The sequence below is a fragment of the Micropterus dolomieu genome, linkage group LG08 (genome assembly GCF_021292245.1).
Source record: "Micropterus dolomieu isolate WLL.071019.BEF.003 ecotype Adirondacks linkage group LG08, ASM2129224v1, whole genome shotgun sequence".
NCBI classification, from domain to species: Eukaryota; Metazoa; Chordata; class Actinopteri; order Centrarchiformes; family Centrarchidae; genus Micropterus; species Micropterus dolomieu.
The window spans coordinates 12,251,006-12,270,453 of record NC_060157.1 but is presented as its reverse complement, the minus strand read 5'-3'; the positions used below and the strand labels follow the sequence as shown (position 1 = coordinate 12,270,453).

Below are 19,448 nucleotides of genomic sequence, written 5' to 3'. Positions count from 1 at the left end.
CTATGGCTTAGTTGAAATTGGTGCATTGGCTTAAGGCCTTCTCTCTTCTTTCTTTTTTTTGTTTGTCAGGAGACATTTCAGAATTCTTTTCACTGATGTTCCTGAGGAAAGCATGCAAAACGTAAACAGGATTGACTGTCAGCATTAAGGGATAGTCGATGGTTGTAAATCACTTTTCTAACCCTGTGCTTTTTTTTGTACTTCTTTGTACCCTGTGCCTTGCCAACCGAACGCTAAAATGGCATAGTTTTTGCTTTTGTCTGCCTATTGATTTTGGTCCTCCATCACAACACATATAGTATAAAACATCCTAAAAATAATTCTAAAAATGTTTCGATCACATAAAAGTTTTCCCTTTTTTTACTGAAAAAAAGGAAGGAAAAATAACAGTCTCTCTCACACACACAAAATCTTTTGCAACAAATACTGGTTTGCTCCAGAGCTCCTAAACATGAAACTTCTTATTGGCATTGTGCTTACTCAGAGCTCCCCGTTTGCCTTGTGGCCTGTAGTTTACCTCACAGAGTGCAACGTTTGGAAAAGAGACAACTGCGTGAGGTTTAGTAAACATCCACAATAAAATTGACACCATCCTTTCCACTCTTCAATGATGTCAATTTTGTTCACTACTTCATCTACTATATTCACACGGTATTTACTTGATTCATGAAGATATTCAACAAATCTCTAATCTATATCTCTATGTTTTTTTGTTTTCTCACAGTATTACACAGCATGTTTACATTTTTTATTCAGATTTATGGTTGTATTTGTGAACACTAACAGTCTTTGATATTGTTTTCAGAACTCAAACCAACAATAAGACATCATTGGCTTGGTTTTACAAATGCAGAAAAATTAAACATGGTTCGAAAATCTGTTTTGATCACATATTGCCTCTGGAGGTAGGTGAATCAATTAAAATCTTGGAAGTCCTTTGTAATGTTCTCTTTTGTCTACGTGCTCCATGAGGGTTTCTTTGTTGTCTACACATTGGCCTCGGCATTGGTCAGGTTAGAGGTGGGGCTTGTTGGGTTTGGGGGGTTAACGGGCTCCGTTGGGCTAGCTGGGTTGGGTGGTGGACTGCTTGGGCTAACAGTTGTGGTGGTGGGGTTAGCCGGACTGGCTGTGGTGGTGGTGGTGATGGTGGTGGTGAGACTAGTTGCTGGGGTCACTGGGCTAGTGGCGGTGGCTGGATTAGCTGGTGGAGGAGCAGGGTTAGCCGGGGTCACAGGGCTTGTTGAGTTGATAGGAGCCGGGTTGGTGGGGCTGGAAGGGTTTGCGGGAGCTGGGTTGGCAGGACTAGCGAGACTGGCTGGATTGGTGGGGCTGGATAGGGTAGCAGCGTTTGTTTCTGCCTGCTGATCGGGTCCATTCTCCTGGGGTCGCCTGACAACTGCAGGGGGTTGAAGCATTATCCGAAGTCGCTGGAAGAGGAAAAACAACGCAAATGAATTACACAGGAGAAGGGGTATGTCAGGTTACCGAATCAGAATACATCTTAATGTAAAAACCTGGCTACACAGCCTCAACAATTCACTTCTTACCTCTTTGTAAGTGCCCTTGAGTCCAAGATACATATAGATCATGTATCCTGGGATGAGTACCATAGAGGACAACGCCATGAGCCATCCCACTCCCTGACCCCAGCCCGGGAACACATAGTCTCCCATTTTTAGAGGAACCATTTGTATGGCGCTGAACAAAAACACCCCCTGTGGGAGACATGAGACGCTTTATGCATCCTGACACCACTGACTACAGGCAGCGCTGTCTCAGCCTGACATGGCTGCAGGCTGTTAATATTGACTTTATTTATTGTTTCATTTTTCATGTCATGACTTTAGATGTACTGTTGTATTAGTTCAAATTACTCACACCGACAATGAGAGGGGTGAACAAGACCCAGCACATCTTCCACCATACACAAGGCCTGTAGCCAATCATCTCCTGAATGTTGTCGTAGAACTTGTTCACACCTGCAAGACAAATTAATCTGTGATCAAAATATTCATATCCAATTTATTTCAATTTGCTGCTGGTCTGCCATGCATGATCGTGAGGATGGTGAGGTGGAACACATGAATGCTCATGACCTTGAGGCTGAATAGCGTTTGAAGCTGCGCAAATATTTTTTTCCAGACAGGTGTGATGTTTTTTTTACCCCGACTTTTCATATATGTGATATTTTCCCATCTTCATTTATTAAATTGTGAAGAAACAAAGAATTTTAACAATAACTTTCTGTTTATTATATCGCATGAAACATTGATGATACACACCGTAGCACCAGGATATGGAGATGCATTCAAAGAAGACCAAGAACAGCAGACACATTCCACTGGCAGAGTAGTAGTCAAACAGTTTGAACACATAGATTCCACCCTGGTTACAGAAAAATGGATAACTGTTACAAAAAGACTCATTGTACAGTACAACACAACATACTGTGGTAATGTCATAAAGAGAACAAGTCCAAATTTAAATTACCTCTTGCCCACTACATAGAATAGATGCATCAATTTCACTTTTATCTTTTAATTACATCTTTTAATTCTATTACTCATTTATTTAATCTTGTGCTATTAATAGTAAGGGGTAACAAAAGAGAGCTGCCCTGCTGTACCTGTGTGATGTTTGAAAGTCCAATCACATAGGACACCAGACAGACAACTGCGATGAAGATCTCTCGTCTACCTCTAAGAACTGTGGGAAACTCGTCCACCAGAGCAGTGATGAAGCCTTCAACTGTGCAGAACTGAAGGACAGAATCATAGAAACAGCATTAGTGAGAATATATGCACAATACATTATGTTCAGATCTTTTTTTTGTTTTGGTCTAGAGCCTGTGAATATTTTACAGAATATATTCTTCCCCAAAATACATTTTGTTTTAGTGGTTAAGGCTGACTGATGATGACAAATGACAAAGAATGGCAGTGTGCACCAAAGCATGAGACAAAAACACTAACGTAATCATCTGAATGACCAAACATCCACTTCTTGGAGGCCATTTTGGTAATAGCTCTGTTATGCAAACTCTCAGTAGCTATGATATTTAGAATAGGGTTATAATTTATGTCAATTACTTTGAAGTGCTGGTGGTCAAAGTCATTGTATAGCTGCATTTATGCATTTTTTTCAATTCTCTGTGGCCTTAATTCAAATATCAGACATAAAAGGAAGAAACACAGACAGTGAAACCTGTGGGCACATGGAGGTGATAAAGTTGCATTAAAAAGACCTGACAGCTGATGTCAAAACTCAGCTATATCTGTCTACAAGAAGCAAATTGCATGCTTATCATGCAGAGAGCAGGGGTGAGCTGCATGATATGTACCCGCATTTTAAATATTTAGGTCAGCCCATGAGCAGATCAACTCCAAGCCCCTTACCTGGCTGTCTATCCCCAGCATGAGCAGCATGGAGAAGAACAAAATGGCCCAGAGAGGAGACACGGGCAACTGGGTTACAGCCTCCGGGTAGGCCAGAAAAGCTAAACCAGGGCCTGGATAGTAAATAGAAAAATCACATTTCATCAGGGTTATTCTCATAGCACTCTGAAATGACTTCACATATTCTCATAGAAGTAATGAAAAAAAGCTGTGTTTAGCAGCCCGTATCAATGACAGTGCACATTTTGTGCAAAGAGACAGAACCATTACAGAAGAAGGCATCCATGCAATCCATAGTTACCTGAAGCTGCTACGTCGGCAATGTCTTTCTTTGTCACGTGTGCCATGAAGCCAACAATAGAGAAGATTACAAAGCCAGCAAACATGCTGGTACATGAGTTGATGCAGCACACAATGATAGAGTCTCTGGGGAGAGGAAACATAAAATAGGTCTGTTGTCAAAGATTTAAATTTGCTCAGGTTTTTCTTTTCTGTATTTAGCTTCTTTACACACAGGAGAGACTGAGGTCCGAAAGAGTAGCTGTGAGAATGCATCACTGCTATTAATTCCTTTTGATCATACAGATGTTGGCAAACGCACAGTTTTTTTATTGTACAGATTTAATATAAGAACTCATGACTAATAATACAAACTCTCATGTATTTTTTGCAGATATAGATGTAGAAAGATACATCCATTTGAAACAAGGACAACTATTTTTATGTAACTGATTGTTTATGTGACCCAGAACTATGGGGCTGCTGGAGAAAACACTCAGGCTTTGCAATCATAGTGGGGGTTTTTTTCTCCTCCAGCCTGCACACCGACAGCAAAACCAGCCTTCTCCTTAGATTGTTATTATTTTCATGCCAGCAACTCACATTGATAAGATCCTTTAAGGGCTGTTCTAATATAGTTAAAAAGCAGCAATTTAATTAAGTCACCTATATGAAATTCAGTAGAATTCTCTGTCTCATAGACTATCTCTATTTATGAATCACCACCAGTCTTACCTGTAAACATTGTTATTGAAAGGGTTGTAGCTGCCCAGAGCTATAAGTGACCCCAATCCCAATCCGTAAGAAAAAAAGATCTGGGTAGCTGCATCCAGCCATACCTGACAAAGGAACACAAGCATTTAGCTGCGTGAGACCGAGCTCTACTCACTCAGGCATGCAGTACTATGATCATATGTCATTACCTCAGATTCTTTGAGTTTTTCAAATTCAGGAGTGATATAGAAGAGAATTCCCTCTCTAGCTCCAGGTAGAGTCACGCCACGGATGAAGAGAATTAACAGCATGAAGTATGGGTATGTAGCGGAGAAGTAAACGACCTATGAAATGTGAGAGATTTATCAGCAGGATAACACCATTGCAGCTTAAGCAAATTTATGATGCAAACAGAATTTGTAAATTTGGAATTCACTCACTATTCAGAAATGTTCATGAGGTTTGAAAAAATTTCTAGATTTATTTTGTTCTGTCTCTTTCAGACAAAACAACACAACAGTCAGAGAGGCCAAGTATTCAGCAAAGACATCACTGCACACTTCACTTTGAATCAGCTCCCTCTGTCTCTGTGCGTTTATAACACTGTGCAAGCAATTTGTGAGCAAAATGTGCAGGGGGATGGGGGGTATTTTGTGACCAAAACTAATTTTATTTGCCATGGTCACATGATGCACTAGACTTTTTGAAATGTGGCACCACAAGGGAGGGAAACTGCTCCAAGTGAAGGGAGAGGACAAAACCAGATTGTAGGGTATGGCTGTTTGTTGCCCCTCCTATCACAATCCACACTCAGTATAGACAAAGTGTCAGGAGAAATGGAATTAGAGGAGCCGCCATGAGGCAGAGTAGGATTAGTGAACATGAGTGTTTGATGTCTCTTCTCTTATTTTAAAATCAATCCGTGCAATACTGACAGCAATCTCAATGACTGATGAGGTGATATTTGACTGATTAATTTTGCATAGCTGTCACATTCTATTCCTTATCGAGAACCAGTATAGCAGCATAAGAGGTCTTGGATACCCAACCTGGCAAACTTCTTACCTTCCCTGTCCAGCTAACCCCTTTCCAGATACAAAAGTACACAAGGACCCAGGCGATGGCCAGTGTTATTGCCAGAGGCGCTCGAATCTGGCCTGGTTTTTCCAAGCCATCGGTCATTTCATGCATGTTGCGCCTATAAGTCAGAGCAAGCAACAATGTGACTATTATACACAAAGGAAAATAAGCATGCTGCAGAGGAGGCAGTCTTTTATGATTCATGGGGATGCATGCAGGATACTTTAAAGCTCTACTGTAGTGAAAGCAAGAATAAACAGTCAATAGCTTACTCCCAAAACTCCATCACTGAACTGGTGAGATTGGTGGTATCTACAATAGAGTGGTTTGTATAACATCTCTCTGTGTTCCATGGATTGTTACATGTGCTCCATGGAAGTTCCTGAAAAACAAAAACAGTGTTTTTTTCCCTCACTGACACTTTTAGAGCTTTTAAATGTCTTACAGATACCACAGGCTGTCATTCATAATGAATTCATATAAAAACCTTGACCCTATACTGGTTTCAGCACAGAGTACACTGTGTAATACTTACAGTGGTGAAGGAGTTGTACAGGTAGTAAATGGCCCAAGAAATGATTACAATGTAGTAAATGTTAAGCCAGAAGGACAGGACAGCTGCTGCAAGGCCCACACCTATCATACAGAAATGAATTAGGCAGTGTAGTAAAACTACCTTGGGATATGTGTCTTATGTGGCCTCCGTAAATTCTGATAGTCAAACATATTTCCATGAAACACCATAAATATGGTATCAAGACAAAATTGTACCTTTAAACATAGGAGCCAGTTTCCACACACCAAGCCCTCCAATTGAGGTGTATTGACCAAGGGAGCATTCCAGTAGAAACAAGGGGACCCCAGCAAATATGAGGGTCAAAAAATAGGGAATCAAGAAGGCTCCTGGATGATAAAAGTAGATCACGTTATTCACCAAAAATCTTTGTCTAAAACTACACTGACTTAAAACGCCACAGCACAACACTTAATTAGGGTTGCAAATAAAGGTAATCGGTATGCTCGACTATATGATCATAGAGCTGAATGGGCCTGCAGTAAATTAGCTATGAAAATAATGTTTACCTCCACCGTTTTTTCCACAGAGATAGGGAAATCTCCATACGTTTCCCAGTCCAATTGCATAACCAACACACGACAGGAGAAAATCAAATTTGCCCCCCCATGTTTCCCTGGCAGGCAATTCCTTTTTCTGCTTTTCGGGTTTCACGTCCAGTGACTTGGGTTTGTCGTTATTAGTGGCCACCTCGTTCAGTTCTGTGACTTGTCCATCCGTTTTGGTGCCGTTCGTCGCCATGTCTCTGGATTTGGCAGAGGTCCTGGCAGTCGGACGAGAGGCTTCAGCACCAGTCCACGCAGACAGCAGCTTCGCGGTTTTTAGACCTAACCTTTGGACCAAATGTCTGAAGATGAAGCCTGTGTGCACACACGGCTCGTCAGTCGCCGTTAACCTGGAATCGTGAATAGAGCATTTGTTTGTTTTTCAGGAGGCGCTGAAAATGTGGTTACTTGTGAAGCAAATGTGGACACATTTTGCACTACATTCATTTATTCCTCGGCAGGTACAATAAAACAGTAAATTCAAACACACACTGTTTTACTGAACTGTGCATTTTAAAACGCAGACCAAAGCATCACATGAACATTTGGCTCTCTGACAACATTTTCATTCATGGCACACTAAAAAAAAACATCGATTGCAAAGTCATGTTGGACTTGCTCCTATAACTAAAACACAGACGACAGATTGCGCGTAAATTAACAGCAGCCAAACCCAGATCAGCACACACGATAACCTAAACAAAGTCTGCAATAAAATAAGCCAAAAAAAGAAAGAAAACGAAAATTGATATTAATAACATCAACGAACAAAAGAAAACTTTAAGACAAATTACAGCATCCAAAACATGCACTTCAAGCGCAAGACGCACCGTAGTAATAGCAAATAGCCTGTGAGATTTAAGCATAATGAAGTGGAGTCTACCAATTACCATCTGCAGATTCTCCTAATAGTTATCAATATATAGAATTGCAAGCAGCAGGGATACAGAGAGGTATCAAACAAACTGGAACACAAAACGCATAGTAGAGACAAAGAGATGTCCAAAGCGTAAAGGTTTTACGCATCAGGCTGCACAAATAGCCAACCCATTCTATCCGGTTAAATGAGAATCCAAACGCGATTTTAAACGCACGAGAATGCGACTCCACAGTTGCACCATCCAATAGACTAGCAATCAGCAATCAATTCTGCATTTAATTGGCTATAGCGTATAGGCGCAGAGTTCATCGTCTTTTCATTGACCCCAGCAACACATTGACAGTCTCATTCACAATTTTATCACACTCACTATCGCTGCAAATACAAAAAAATGTAATTATGCATTAACCAGACTCTTTTGTATGAGGGTTCAAACACGCACACACGCACAGACAGACGCCAGAATTCAGCAAGCAGTTACTCACAATGATTCTGTGATCTGTGCCGCCGAGGATTCTCTGCCTGCCACAAATCTCCAAACGAGGTATCCGTAGATTCCTCCTGTGGGTGAAGTTGTAAACTCCCAATATTTCTTGGAACATAAATAGATTTTACTTCCATTAAAAGACTTAAAGGGACCATGCAGCGTTAGAGGTGTCCAAGCAGGAGCTGTCCAGCGGGGAGCAGTGCTGAAGACCAGGAGGAGGAAGAGGAGGAGGAGGATGAGGAGGAGGAGGAGGCTGAATCAACACGGGCAGCAGCCGCTTCGCCTTGTGCGACTGTCTAACATCAACAACCAGAGACTCAACTCCCATCTACACAGCCTCAATGTCATCTCAAAGTCGCCCCCCCCCCCTTCTCATCCTCATCTATAGGCTGCACTGACATCGCACTTGCAGCTTGTTTATTTTTTAATATTTGACATTGTTTCAATCTCCCCCTATTTTAAGAAATACAAATAATGAAATATTCACATTGTTTTTCTATAACCTCTCATGGACAGGCAAGCAGGTTTTGTAATCCATATGTAATGTAAGCATACAAACTGACCGAAAATGAAGACACATCCCATTTCAGAGTGATACATTTTGGTCACTTTGTGGGGCTTATTTTGGTCTTTAAATCGGCACAAACACTTTTAGGATTCATCTGTTTGAAAATGTAATTGCCTTTGCGCCCAGCTACACAAAATGTGACACCCCCCCTCCCTAAAAAAGAGACACCCCCCCCCCCCAGTGATAAAATGTATGGTCGAGGTGCAAAATGGAAACATATGGAGGCTAATATAAGCAGCATTATCAGTTCCAAACGCGTGTATTTGGAAGGTGAGGCCAGTCAACGGCTGTCTGCAAATCTGGCAAATTGTGATAAAGGGAGCCCGTCAATAAAGGGAGGGAACATTGGCTGGTTGTCTAACTCTGCCTGTAATCGTCAAAAGCCCGGCGTCTTCTACAAATGAGGGGTTGATATTCGAGGAATAAACTCGTCGACTATGCGATCATAATAGATAGATATATATATAAAAGAAAAATTATAGAAAGGAAAAAAAAACTTGTTTGAAGATTGAGGAGAGAGCCTGGGGAAAATGTTTACATGGACAGAAAATCAGCGAAGAATGGATCCAAGAATTGGATTTTAATGTTCTTTTCTTTCTAAAAGAAACCACCTGGAAAGTTAAACTCGAGAACAAAGCCTTTCTTTAAGGAGCAGTAGGTCAAGTTGAAGTGCAACGGTAAGTGTTTCACAACCTGCATAAACAGGCCCACTTGTTTGATTTACGTGAATATTTAGCACAAGTTTTTCTTCAGCTCAGCTGTTTTTCTTGCGTGAACAGTGATGTCACGTTGGCTTCTACTTGTCTGTGCCTTTACTAACGTCACTTCATTTGGAGGCTTTGCAGAATGCCTTCATGCTTTTAGTTTTGTTTCCTAACTCCACTGGCTGCTCACTTAGTTTCCTGCTCCAGATACAGTATGTAGCCTAGATGCACTTTTGTTTATTATTATTATTTTCAATGTTAATGAGTTGAGGAAATGCACACTGACTGCGGTGCAAACTTCTGGAAATGCTCTGGCAGGGAGATCAAGCGCATTTAGACTCCAGTGCGAATATGCCTATCACAGGCTGAGAGGGCACCAGATGGCAAACCAATGAGGGGTGAACTAACCTACTAAATGATACCACATGAAATGCAGCATTTAAAATCCCATCTGGGTTGCCGTCCCTGCGGACATGGAGTGTGAAACATGACACGTATTTATACACCTGCCGATGGAGCACACAGGCATGTCCAATAGGCTGGTGACATGTATGCTCAGCCAGCTGACCTCCTAACCCCGCTTTGGTTTGATTCAGTGCACTGCCATTTTCACCAGCAGTCCTCAGCCTCTTCATTTCAGTCAGAAGCTTGTATTAGGCTCCTTGTGAGTGCTGCACGTGCTACATTAGGCTAGGATTACTTGTCCTTTCTTGTAATGGCCTTTGGAGTATGTGACTGAGATTGAGGCTTGGGTTACGCCTCTCTACTGGCACTGTATATGTTGAGAAATTTAATTTGAAAATTACGTTTTGTCCTAAAGATGGCTATTCTTTGGATCTAATAAAAATTGTTAAAATAAACACAAATTTAGTCAAAGATAAATTAATAATTAATAAATAAAAATCAAGTACTTAAATGTTTTCAAATTGCGTTTTTAAATATCAGCTCAAGTAGAATTTCCAAAACAGATGAGAATATAACACAATTTAATGTAAAAAAACAAACAACAAAGCTCCTCTGTGTGTGGCTCAAGCACTGTTGCAATATCCTCCTGAGGATGATGACAAGGCCCTCTGTATGAATGTGCCCTCCATTTTCTCTCTTGATGTCTGTTTTAATAACCTACCTTGAAGTGATTGTTTTAACTGCATGCTAATCTCTATGCAATTTTGTGAGCATTTCCCAGTTTTCAGAATGCATTTTCATGGACTCACATTTCCCAACACCAGTCTGCAATTTGAGGCCACAAAATTAACTGATTAGCATGATGATTAGTCATTAGTATGCTAATCATAAGCAATTCACATATTTTATTCATATTGTCAGAGGCTTGTTTTTCTCCTGCTGAAATTGTGTATTATTTTTTATTGTAAACATGCAATTCACTCTGGTGACTGCTGCTACAGTGAGAATGCAGATTTTTTTATACATATAGTGCATCATAACGTAATGTCACCATTTGTACATACAATAATGCTAATCAAAAATAACCGAATTTACTGATACTGTATATATAACGAAGACAATATTGTTTCAGTCCCCCTTTCAGGATAAACCTGGTTGCTAAAAAGGTGCTGCATCAAAACAAAATTTGCAAAATGGAATTAAAAAAAACAAAAAATCAACACTAAATATTTAGAAAACCCTTGTTTTGACAGCTAGATAGCCTTCAACAGGATTTATAAAATATAAATATGTCTTATTAGGTAATCCCACAAAGAGTTGTACAGCCTCTTTTCTGTTGCTGTCTGATCTTTGTTTTCCTCAGCCTCTAACTGTGATTGCTGCTGTACGTTTTCCTTGACTGGGAGAATATAGAGTACAATACCGCTGTGGTGCACCGTGTCTTGATGATAGAGGGATTGGTGTACATGTCACTTGGGAAGTAATGCATAACTGAGTAACCACTCACTCAATATTTCTATATAAAGCATGAGTAGGATCTGGTCTGCCCTCCCAGGAACGATTGATGAATCGATGATTCATTGATGATTTACCTCACACCTGCACATGCTGCTCAGAGACATTTGAGATATTCACTGCATGTATCCAGCTTTTTTTATTCTATGGCACTACACGGTGATCTCCACAGTGTGTAGCCTCCGAAGAAGCTGAAATCACTTCATGGCTACATGCTCTTATTTGTCTGTGCTTCTTTAGTATAGCATTTGTTTAGCTTGACCTAAATTGCTGTGAAGTGAGTGCCTCAGCAGCTCTGTCTCGCCTCTCTATTTCTCCCTCCCTACGTCTTTGTATGCCTCCTTTTCTCTTTCACTCCTTCTCTCTCTCTCTCTCTCTCGCTCTCTCTCTCTCTCTCTCTCACACACACACACACACACACACACACACACAATTTACAAACAAGCAAAACAAGCTGAGAGGACAGTTTTAAAAAAAAAAAAATAACAAACAGCTTTTGCCAGATATTATTTACATATGTAGTGAAGTATTGTGGGACGTAAGAATCAGTGAGGTGGGCTGGCCAATGATATTTCAGGAATAGCGAGTGAATCATCCACCAAATTTGTGGAGCATGCTCTGTTTCTCTCCTTGGTGTTTTTTTTTCTGATTTTACCTTCCTGAAGGGATCAACTATGCAAAGAAGTTAAATCCCACAGCTACAAAAAAAAGACTAGCTTTTTTCCCTCTGTTGGGATTCTGATGTAGCATTTGCCACTCATTTAAAAGAGATGCCGTTTGCACAAATCCATGGAATTAGACAGCCGTGATTTAAGAGACATTCAGCCTGGTTGCAGGTTTAACATGTTTGGCATCGTCATCGTGCACCAAGCAGGATGAGGACAGGTACTCGTGTGTGATCTGTTGACAGCTCTGTGTGACAGCCAGCACACGGTGTGGATTTAGTTAACATATGACCTCCATGATAACCAGTATGGGGGCACTAAATCGCTTCAAATTTTGTACATGTGTTGCTAGGCAACAGCATAATCGGTCTCCGTCTCTCCCTCCTTATATGGCTCTCTACTGGGATTGCTGTGCTGCTATCATTGAAAATGGTTAATTAACTTCTACAAAAAGTCCATTAATGGTGCAGATTAGGCATCTGAGGGTTAAAAAGCACATCTAGGCAACGCAGAACTATACGCCAGCATACAAATGCATGTCAAAGGGCCTTTGAAATGAATTATCCTAGAGCCACACACCTGGTTGTGTTTTAGCGATAGCAGCTTAAGGACTATTATAAACAATATTATCACCATAAAAAAGGTTACTAGTTCCATTTAACAAAGTTAGATAATCTGTTATGATTGAATCTCAGAATAAGCAAACAATTTAATGCAATTACAAGGGCAGTTAACAATGAATGCTACCCTGTCAGGAAAAATGTGTATCTAGATAGTCTAGATTTATACGGGCGGCTGTGACTCAGGAGATGGCCGTTAATTGGAAGGGCGGCGGTTCAATCCCGGCCCCCCCAGGCTCCATGTCGAAGTGTCCTTGGGCAAGATACTGAACCCCGAATTGCCCCTGGTGGCTGTTCCGCCAGTGTGTGAATGTTAGTTTCTGTTTGAGCACATAGGCTCAGTGAATGAATAGTGAATGCAGATGTAGTGTAAAAGTGCTTTGAGTGGTCGAAAAGACTAGAAAGGCGCTATACAAATACGGTGCATTTACATAATAATGTTTTTATGTGCGCAAACACAACACACACTTTTTTGTTGTTGCAGTGAATACAGATATAAAGTTAAAATATGACTGGTGCTGGGATGCTGATACTGACCTTGTATTTAATATTTATCACAACAATGTAAAAATGAGTAAAAGTCTAATTTTGTAGATTTTAAATATATAACTTATGTGCAAACATAGATGGCGTGCCACACACAATTTAAATATTCATTGTTATATTAAAAAAGTGCACTAAAATGTGTCATTAATTACAGGTAAGTTCATGTAAATACTATATCTTGTGATATGTTCATAACAAGTAAACCTCTTGTTCAAATAATATCATGTTGTAACATCAATGCAAAGAAATTGCACCACAATATTTGAGAAAAACATTGCGTACAGTGATCTGAATCTTTAATTTAAAACATGTCTGGAAGGAGACATCACTTCATTCATATGTTTGAAAATTCCTGCATGAGGAATTTTCTAACATATGATGACTCTAGAAAAAAGGGGGATATAAAGCTTGCCCAGAGAACAGTGTGTTTGGTATTTCTATACTTCTACCTGCTTGAGTTTAACTCAGTCTCTGTTACAATGTATGTTAATAAAATACTTCAGCAAAGGGACTAAATAAATCTCAGTGTGTCAAAGGTAGAGTATCGTATAATACCTTGAATTATTATTAATTGAATTGTCACTGGCTTCTTCTTGATATACTGCATCTCCTGCAATTAAGAGTTGAATTTCAGCTCCCATAATTCTGTTGTGTTCTTTGCTTGGTCCTCATTACAACCAGGGTTACAGAGTAATATATGGAAATATAAATAATAGGATTAAAGCAATTTGATTGCAAATGAATGACAAACCCACAATAATCAAATTGCTGACACTTTGGGGGCAAGATGATTTATTATCATATTACTGCTTTTTTATTTAGGGGAAATGTACTCTGACTGAGATAATTTAGCCATAACAAAGCATTACATTCTTAAAATTACTATGTTTACCTTCACATTCTGCAGATTTAAAAGGCAAATTAATCCATACACTATAATCTGGTTTATGAGTATGTACTAAGAAAAAAGGAAATTGAAAGTTGGACTACATAAAAGTTGTGTATCATGCAGCAAATGAGCACTTTCATGGCATACATGTCACAATATCTGGCTTTGTCATTTAAAACCAACAAGATCATTCTGAATGTTTTTGTGTTAGATTTGGCTGCACAGTTTGCACTAGATTCATATGCTACTGTGAACAACTGGCTCATCAAACATTGTACACCTGAGAAACCACCACAGAAAAGGAGACCACAGTTTTAATGCACATTAACATGTCTGCGTCAGGGGAAAGTGTGGGGAGTGAAGGGAAGCGAAGGGTCCATCACCAGCATCACCAAACAGGAGGGAACCACAACATAGAGCTCTTTAAATGCAAGCTTTGACGGAAGCTTGCAATCTTTTCTCCCCACACTGCCCCTGCTAATCCCCTCTATTCAACCACATCACTATGGAAACTGACTGGATGTCTCACCCTTGCTGCCTAACTTCTGCCATGCAGCCATGTCCGCCACTGACATGGAGGTTGTGCAGTTAAATGCTGCCTGATCGCTGCTCCACAACACTCCCCATTTCTCCAAGTTGTAACATTAGTGGCTATTATTGGCTGCCGTATTGATGCCAGATTGATCATTCAGTTAATGTTTTTTAAGATCTAAAAGATGGCTCCAGAAGAGACAATCACTGTAGTATAAGTTCAAAGCTATGCAAGAGTAAGCACCTCAGCATTTAAAAGAAAAACGTGGCCGGGAAGTTTGAGGTGGATGGAGAAAATTTTCATATTCCTGCGCCTTCTACCTATTTCATTTCTTTGCCTCTCCTCTGGCAAAATTGCAGGAGAATATTTGTCATGGTTTTAAAAGGTTTATCAGCTTCAAAGCTGAGGGAGCTGGTCGTCCAACCCATCAGTGAGACCACGCAATCCTTCCAGCACTGACAAGAATGGATGAGAGTATGTGGACAAAATTCCCCAGCTAAGCTCCCAATTCAGAGCTTTTACATAAAGCTTGGAGAAGCAAATTTGCATTTGCCATTGATGTCAGCTTTAATCCATCCCAAACGACTTCTTCAACCCCCTCAAAATCTTGGAGTAGAGCTTCAGTAATTGCTAATTACAAGAAAAAGATGGTTGTAATCAGTGGCACCATCAGCCTGGTCAGCACTAACACTGTTAACCTGAGATAAGCTGGAATCAGCTGGAGAACAGAGCCCACAGGTAAACACAACCTAGACATAGGCAAGTGAAAATGAAGCCTGTGCAACAGCGTCTTGAGATAGTTTAAACCTTGTGAAATTTACCAGGAAAGCAGCATAATCACAAACTCATTTTTTAGGAAAGCCATATTGAAATTTCTCAGATTTTTATTTGCATTCTTCTTTTGGTAAACGTCATATTGCAGCCTACACCGTATGAAAGTGAAATTCACAGGTATAGACTGCTGCACACACCTCAGTTGCAAAAAATAACATGTCCACTAGCAGGTGGTGCTATTTTCAAGGTAAATGTGTTTTGGTCAGTAACTCAAGCTCATTTTTGCCAATATATATTCTTTGCAAAATTGTGAAATGTTCTAAATCTACTATTTTGATCTTCTCCTAGGCAGCGGATTTGATCTGCAGTTGAGCACATAGACTCTATTGACCCCATGATTGAAAGTTATTAAAAGAATTTTAATAATCCAAAACATTTGCAAGTTATAAAGAAACAACTTCCTGTAGGTTACGGTCAAAACAATAAGTGATGTCATATCTCCACATAGGTCTGTCCGATTAACAGGAAACTTGGGTCAGTACTTTCCGTTGCCATAGCGAGGCTCAAAAGTTGGAGCCTATCGGCAACTAGGTGGCAATTTTGTTGCAAAATGATGAAATATGCAAAACCTACTTTTTCAAACTCCTCCAAGACTGAGAGTCAGATCTACACGAAACGTTGCACATAGAATCTGTGGAGTCTCATGGTCAACTGTGAAAAGAATTTTGATGCTTAACATGTGACTTGGGCCAGTAGTAGGGCCTTGCCACACTGAGGCTCTGTGGTAATTTTGGCACCAATCAGCCAATAGGTTGTTGTAAAATAATTGAAAATATGCTAAATAATTTCCCAAACTACAATTTTTTTAATTAAATGTTTTCCAATGTCATTGCAAGGGGCCAGGAGCCTTGGACCCCATTAATACCTCCTTCTAGTCTAGTTTTGCTTGTTGCTATCGTCTGACATCTTTTCATAAAAATGCCAAAAGCCAAAAAGAAAAAAAGAAAAAAAAAGCTCAGTACATGAATAACTTGCCTGACTTGTTTGAATGCAGCTACTCCAATGTGTGGATATTTACTGGATAACTGACTTAAAATGACTATCACAAGTTTCAACACTATGATAATCATTTAATTTCAGAGCCAAAAATAAGTTCTGATGTAAATGTAAAAGAATATGTATTAACTTGTCATTGGCATTACTTGGTAGACATCTAAAACACCGTCAAAGAAATTAGTATACTGGAAGGGTTGAATAAGAAAAGGTTTGTCATAATTAATGAGAAAATATATATTTGCAAGGTAATATTTTGTGTCTATATCGCTTCCCCAGAATGAATTGTCATTTGTGTAGTCAGCAAATAGTGAACAATGAAATAAATAAATGATGTCCTTGATAAATGATTCATAAGTCATTTGTTCTTACAAATCCACATCTAGCAGTGCAACAATCTACAGTATTTTAACATTTATGAGGTTGTGTTAGGACTAACTTGCGTGTTGTTGAGACAGTGTAGATTCGGACTCAGAGGAGAAAATAACATCTGGACTGACATGTTTGGCCAACCAAAACAATTTTCACAAACTCAGATTGTGGGCAAATTCATCATTTTTGCAGCTGCAAGAAAATTTATATGCAAGGACAAGCTTTCCCCTGGACAGTGACACACAATGTAATGTGCATTTTTATTTTATTTGTTCAACTTTGAAAACTGATTGGAAGGATGAGGTTCCTCAGACATTTATAAAACCAATTCTAAACCATTTCATCCTTTCCCCGACATGTTATGTTTAAAAATTCTCCTTTTTTAGGAAATTTCAGAGCTAACTTCTTTGTGACATTTCTTAGGATGTAAAGCATATATGGTCACATTAATCAATACAATTATCATTGGTACTAGTACCAAAAGTGCTAGTATTGTAGTATTTATGAGCATTGTAACTGTCTCCACCAGCTGTCTCTGTGTCATCTACCATGAGGCCAGGGTGACCGATGTCTGTAAGGGCAATTAAATTGTATAATTATTTAATGTTCATATGTCTTGCTGTTGATTAACAAGACTAAGTCATGCTAGCAGCTCTGTGAGGCTGTACTCAGGCACAGCAGTGCTTTGAGCTAAATGCTAACATCAGTCCGCTAGTATGCTTGCAATGATGATGCTAACATGCTGATGTTTAGCCCGTATAATTGTTTATCATGATCACAATCCTATAATTTAGCATGCCAATTAACACTGAACAAAAAGGACAGCTGAGGCGAACCTCATGGTGGTGCTAGAACACAAATCAATATAGAATATGTAAGTGGAACTACGCAACTGTCTAACATATTCAGTTTCAATATTAAAGGACACCAACTGGGATCAGGAGCAAAAAAAAAAGGTCAAGTTCAGTCCATTTTACTTATATAACCCACTAGCACAAACTTGCCTCAAGTAGTTTTATTATCTGTACAGCAGGACACACTCTATCCTGTAGCATGTCCAGACTATTTTGACTGGGTTGGCACTGACTTATGCAGGGCTGGGACACACAGACACACACACATATGCCAGAATTTCATTAATTTACCATTTCTGTCTCCACTACTAATATATACTTTAATTACTAACATTACAGTATCTTATATATATACATTAGAGAAATAGACACTACAAAGAAGAGGTTTTTGTACTCATCAAACAGTTGGTTTGAACTAAGGCCTCTTACTGGGAAGATAGCCGGTGAGAGTCGGTCATAGTTTTCACTGGAGTGGCCAATCAGGTCAGGGGCTTGTGCCACCCCAGGCCACTGCCTGACCTCTATCCTTACACCCTAGATACAGATAAGGGAAAACTCCTCCCAAAATACCCTTAAAAGGGAAAATTTGAAGAAACCCTAGGAAGCGCAAAAGAGGAGGAACCTCTCTTCCAGGATAAACAGACATGCAATAGATGTCGTGTGTAGAGAACTGACTAACATAGTAAAATTACAGTATGGACAATCAGTATGACAGTATTATAGATTAATTGTAAATATACTTGTACATGATGAATATGGATCCAAGAGGACATTGACCAACTTCCAGGAGCTGCCAAACTGACAGGACATGAGCTACACAAACAGGCAAGAGGCAAAGCTGAAGCTTGACATTCACACAGATAGGAGAAAGAAAAACAAACTCACAGAGAGAAAGAGAGACAAGGACAACCTGCACACAAGGGAGAGAAAGAATCTCCTGGAGGAGGAAGATCCAGATCCAAAACATCTGTAATGAGGCGCCGACAGCCAGGGGAGAGAGAGAGGTCCCAGGACACTCGACGGTACAGTGCAGAGAAGCCTGAGCAAAAAGAGAGGACACAGAGAAAATAAAGAGTGAGAGAGGGAGATAGCCACATAGCTTTGATACTCATGCATGTAGGACATCAAACAAACAGAGGGTTAGAGAGATGAAGTTATTTTCAGAAAGTTTACAGCATCTCGTCGGCAGGACAAACATGGACTATAAGCATTAGGCTCAATAGATTAACAGGTACAAGGTCTGAAGTAATCAAAGAATAAGCAACTAACTGAAAGTTAAGGCAAAAAGGTGAGTTTCACGTTTGGACAATACTCAATAGAGTCGGACTGTCTGATGTCAGTGGGCGGGTTATTCCGGAGGAAGGGGGAATGACAGGAAAAGGACCTGCAGCCAACTTCTTTTTAACTCTGGGGACAGGCGGGAGTATTCTGAGAGCGGAGAGCACAGGATGGAATATAAGGTTTAAGGAGATAAGACAGGTATGAAGGGGCGAGCCCATTTTAAATTTTGTAAGTCACCAGAAGCACGTCTGATCTAACATGGATAGGGAGCAAATGAGGGGAAGCTAAAATTGGTGTAATATGGTCAAATTTTCTAGTAATCCAAATTCTAGCTGCAGCGTTCACATTTTAAAGACTTTTACAACTAAAGTAATTAAGTCTGAATGAAACAAAGGGGTGAATTAGGATCTCTGCATCAGCCTTGGACAGAAAAGACAGGCTTTTAGCTGTGTTGCATGAGTGAAAAAAAGGCAGTCTTGGGGATTTCTTTAATATGCTGATGAATAGACAGGGTACTGTAGGATCAAAGATCATAGGTTCTTGGCTGTTGAACTTTGAGACATCATACAGCTGTCAGGAGTTACTGTTGGTGATTAAACTGGTGTCTATGTCATGCTAGGCCTATGATCAGCGTCTCAGTTTTATTTGAATTTAAGAGCAGGAAGTTACGTGACATCCACATTTTCAGAGCAGACATGGAGGCCTCTAATTTGTGT

General features: G+C 39.9%; 1 protein-coding gene across 1 annotated transcript; it reads right to left on the bottom strand.

The window, feature by feature from the left end:
• Nucleotides 1-876: 876 nt before the first annotated feature.
• slc6a1a (solute carrier family 6 member 1a) lies at nucleotides 877-6,783 on the bottom strand. Its single transcript, XM_046055944.1, has 14 exons — nucleotides 6,552-6,783; nucleotides 6,240-6,371; nucleotides 6,004-6,104; nucleotides 5,741-5,850; nucleotides 5,454-5,586; nucleotides 4,598-4,732; nucleotides 4,410-4,513; nucleotides 3,697-3,821; nucleotides 3,396-3,508; nucleotides 2,627-2,758; nucleotides 2,283-2,385; nucleotides 1,879-1,979; nucleotides 1,548-1,715; nucleotides 877-1,427 (listed from the first exon to the last, which is right to left on the bottom strand). The coding sequence occupies exons 1-14, from the start codon at nucleotides 6,781-6,783 to the stop codon at nucleotides 987-989; spliced, it is 2,130 nt and encodes a 709-aa protein (XP_045911900.1). The 3' UTR covers nucleotides 877-986.
• Nucleotides 6,784-19,448: the final 12,665 nt, after the last annotated feature.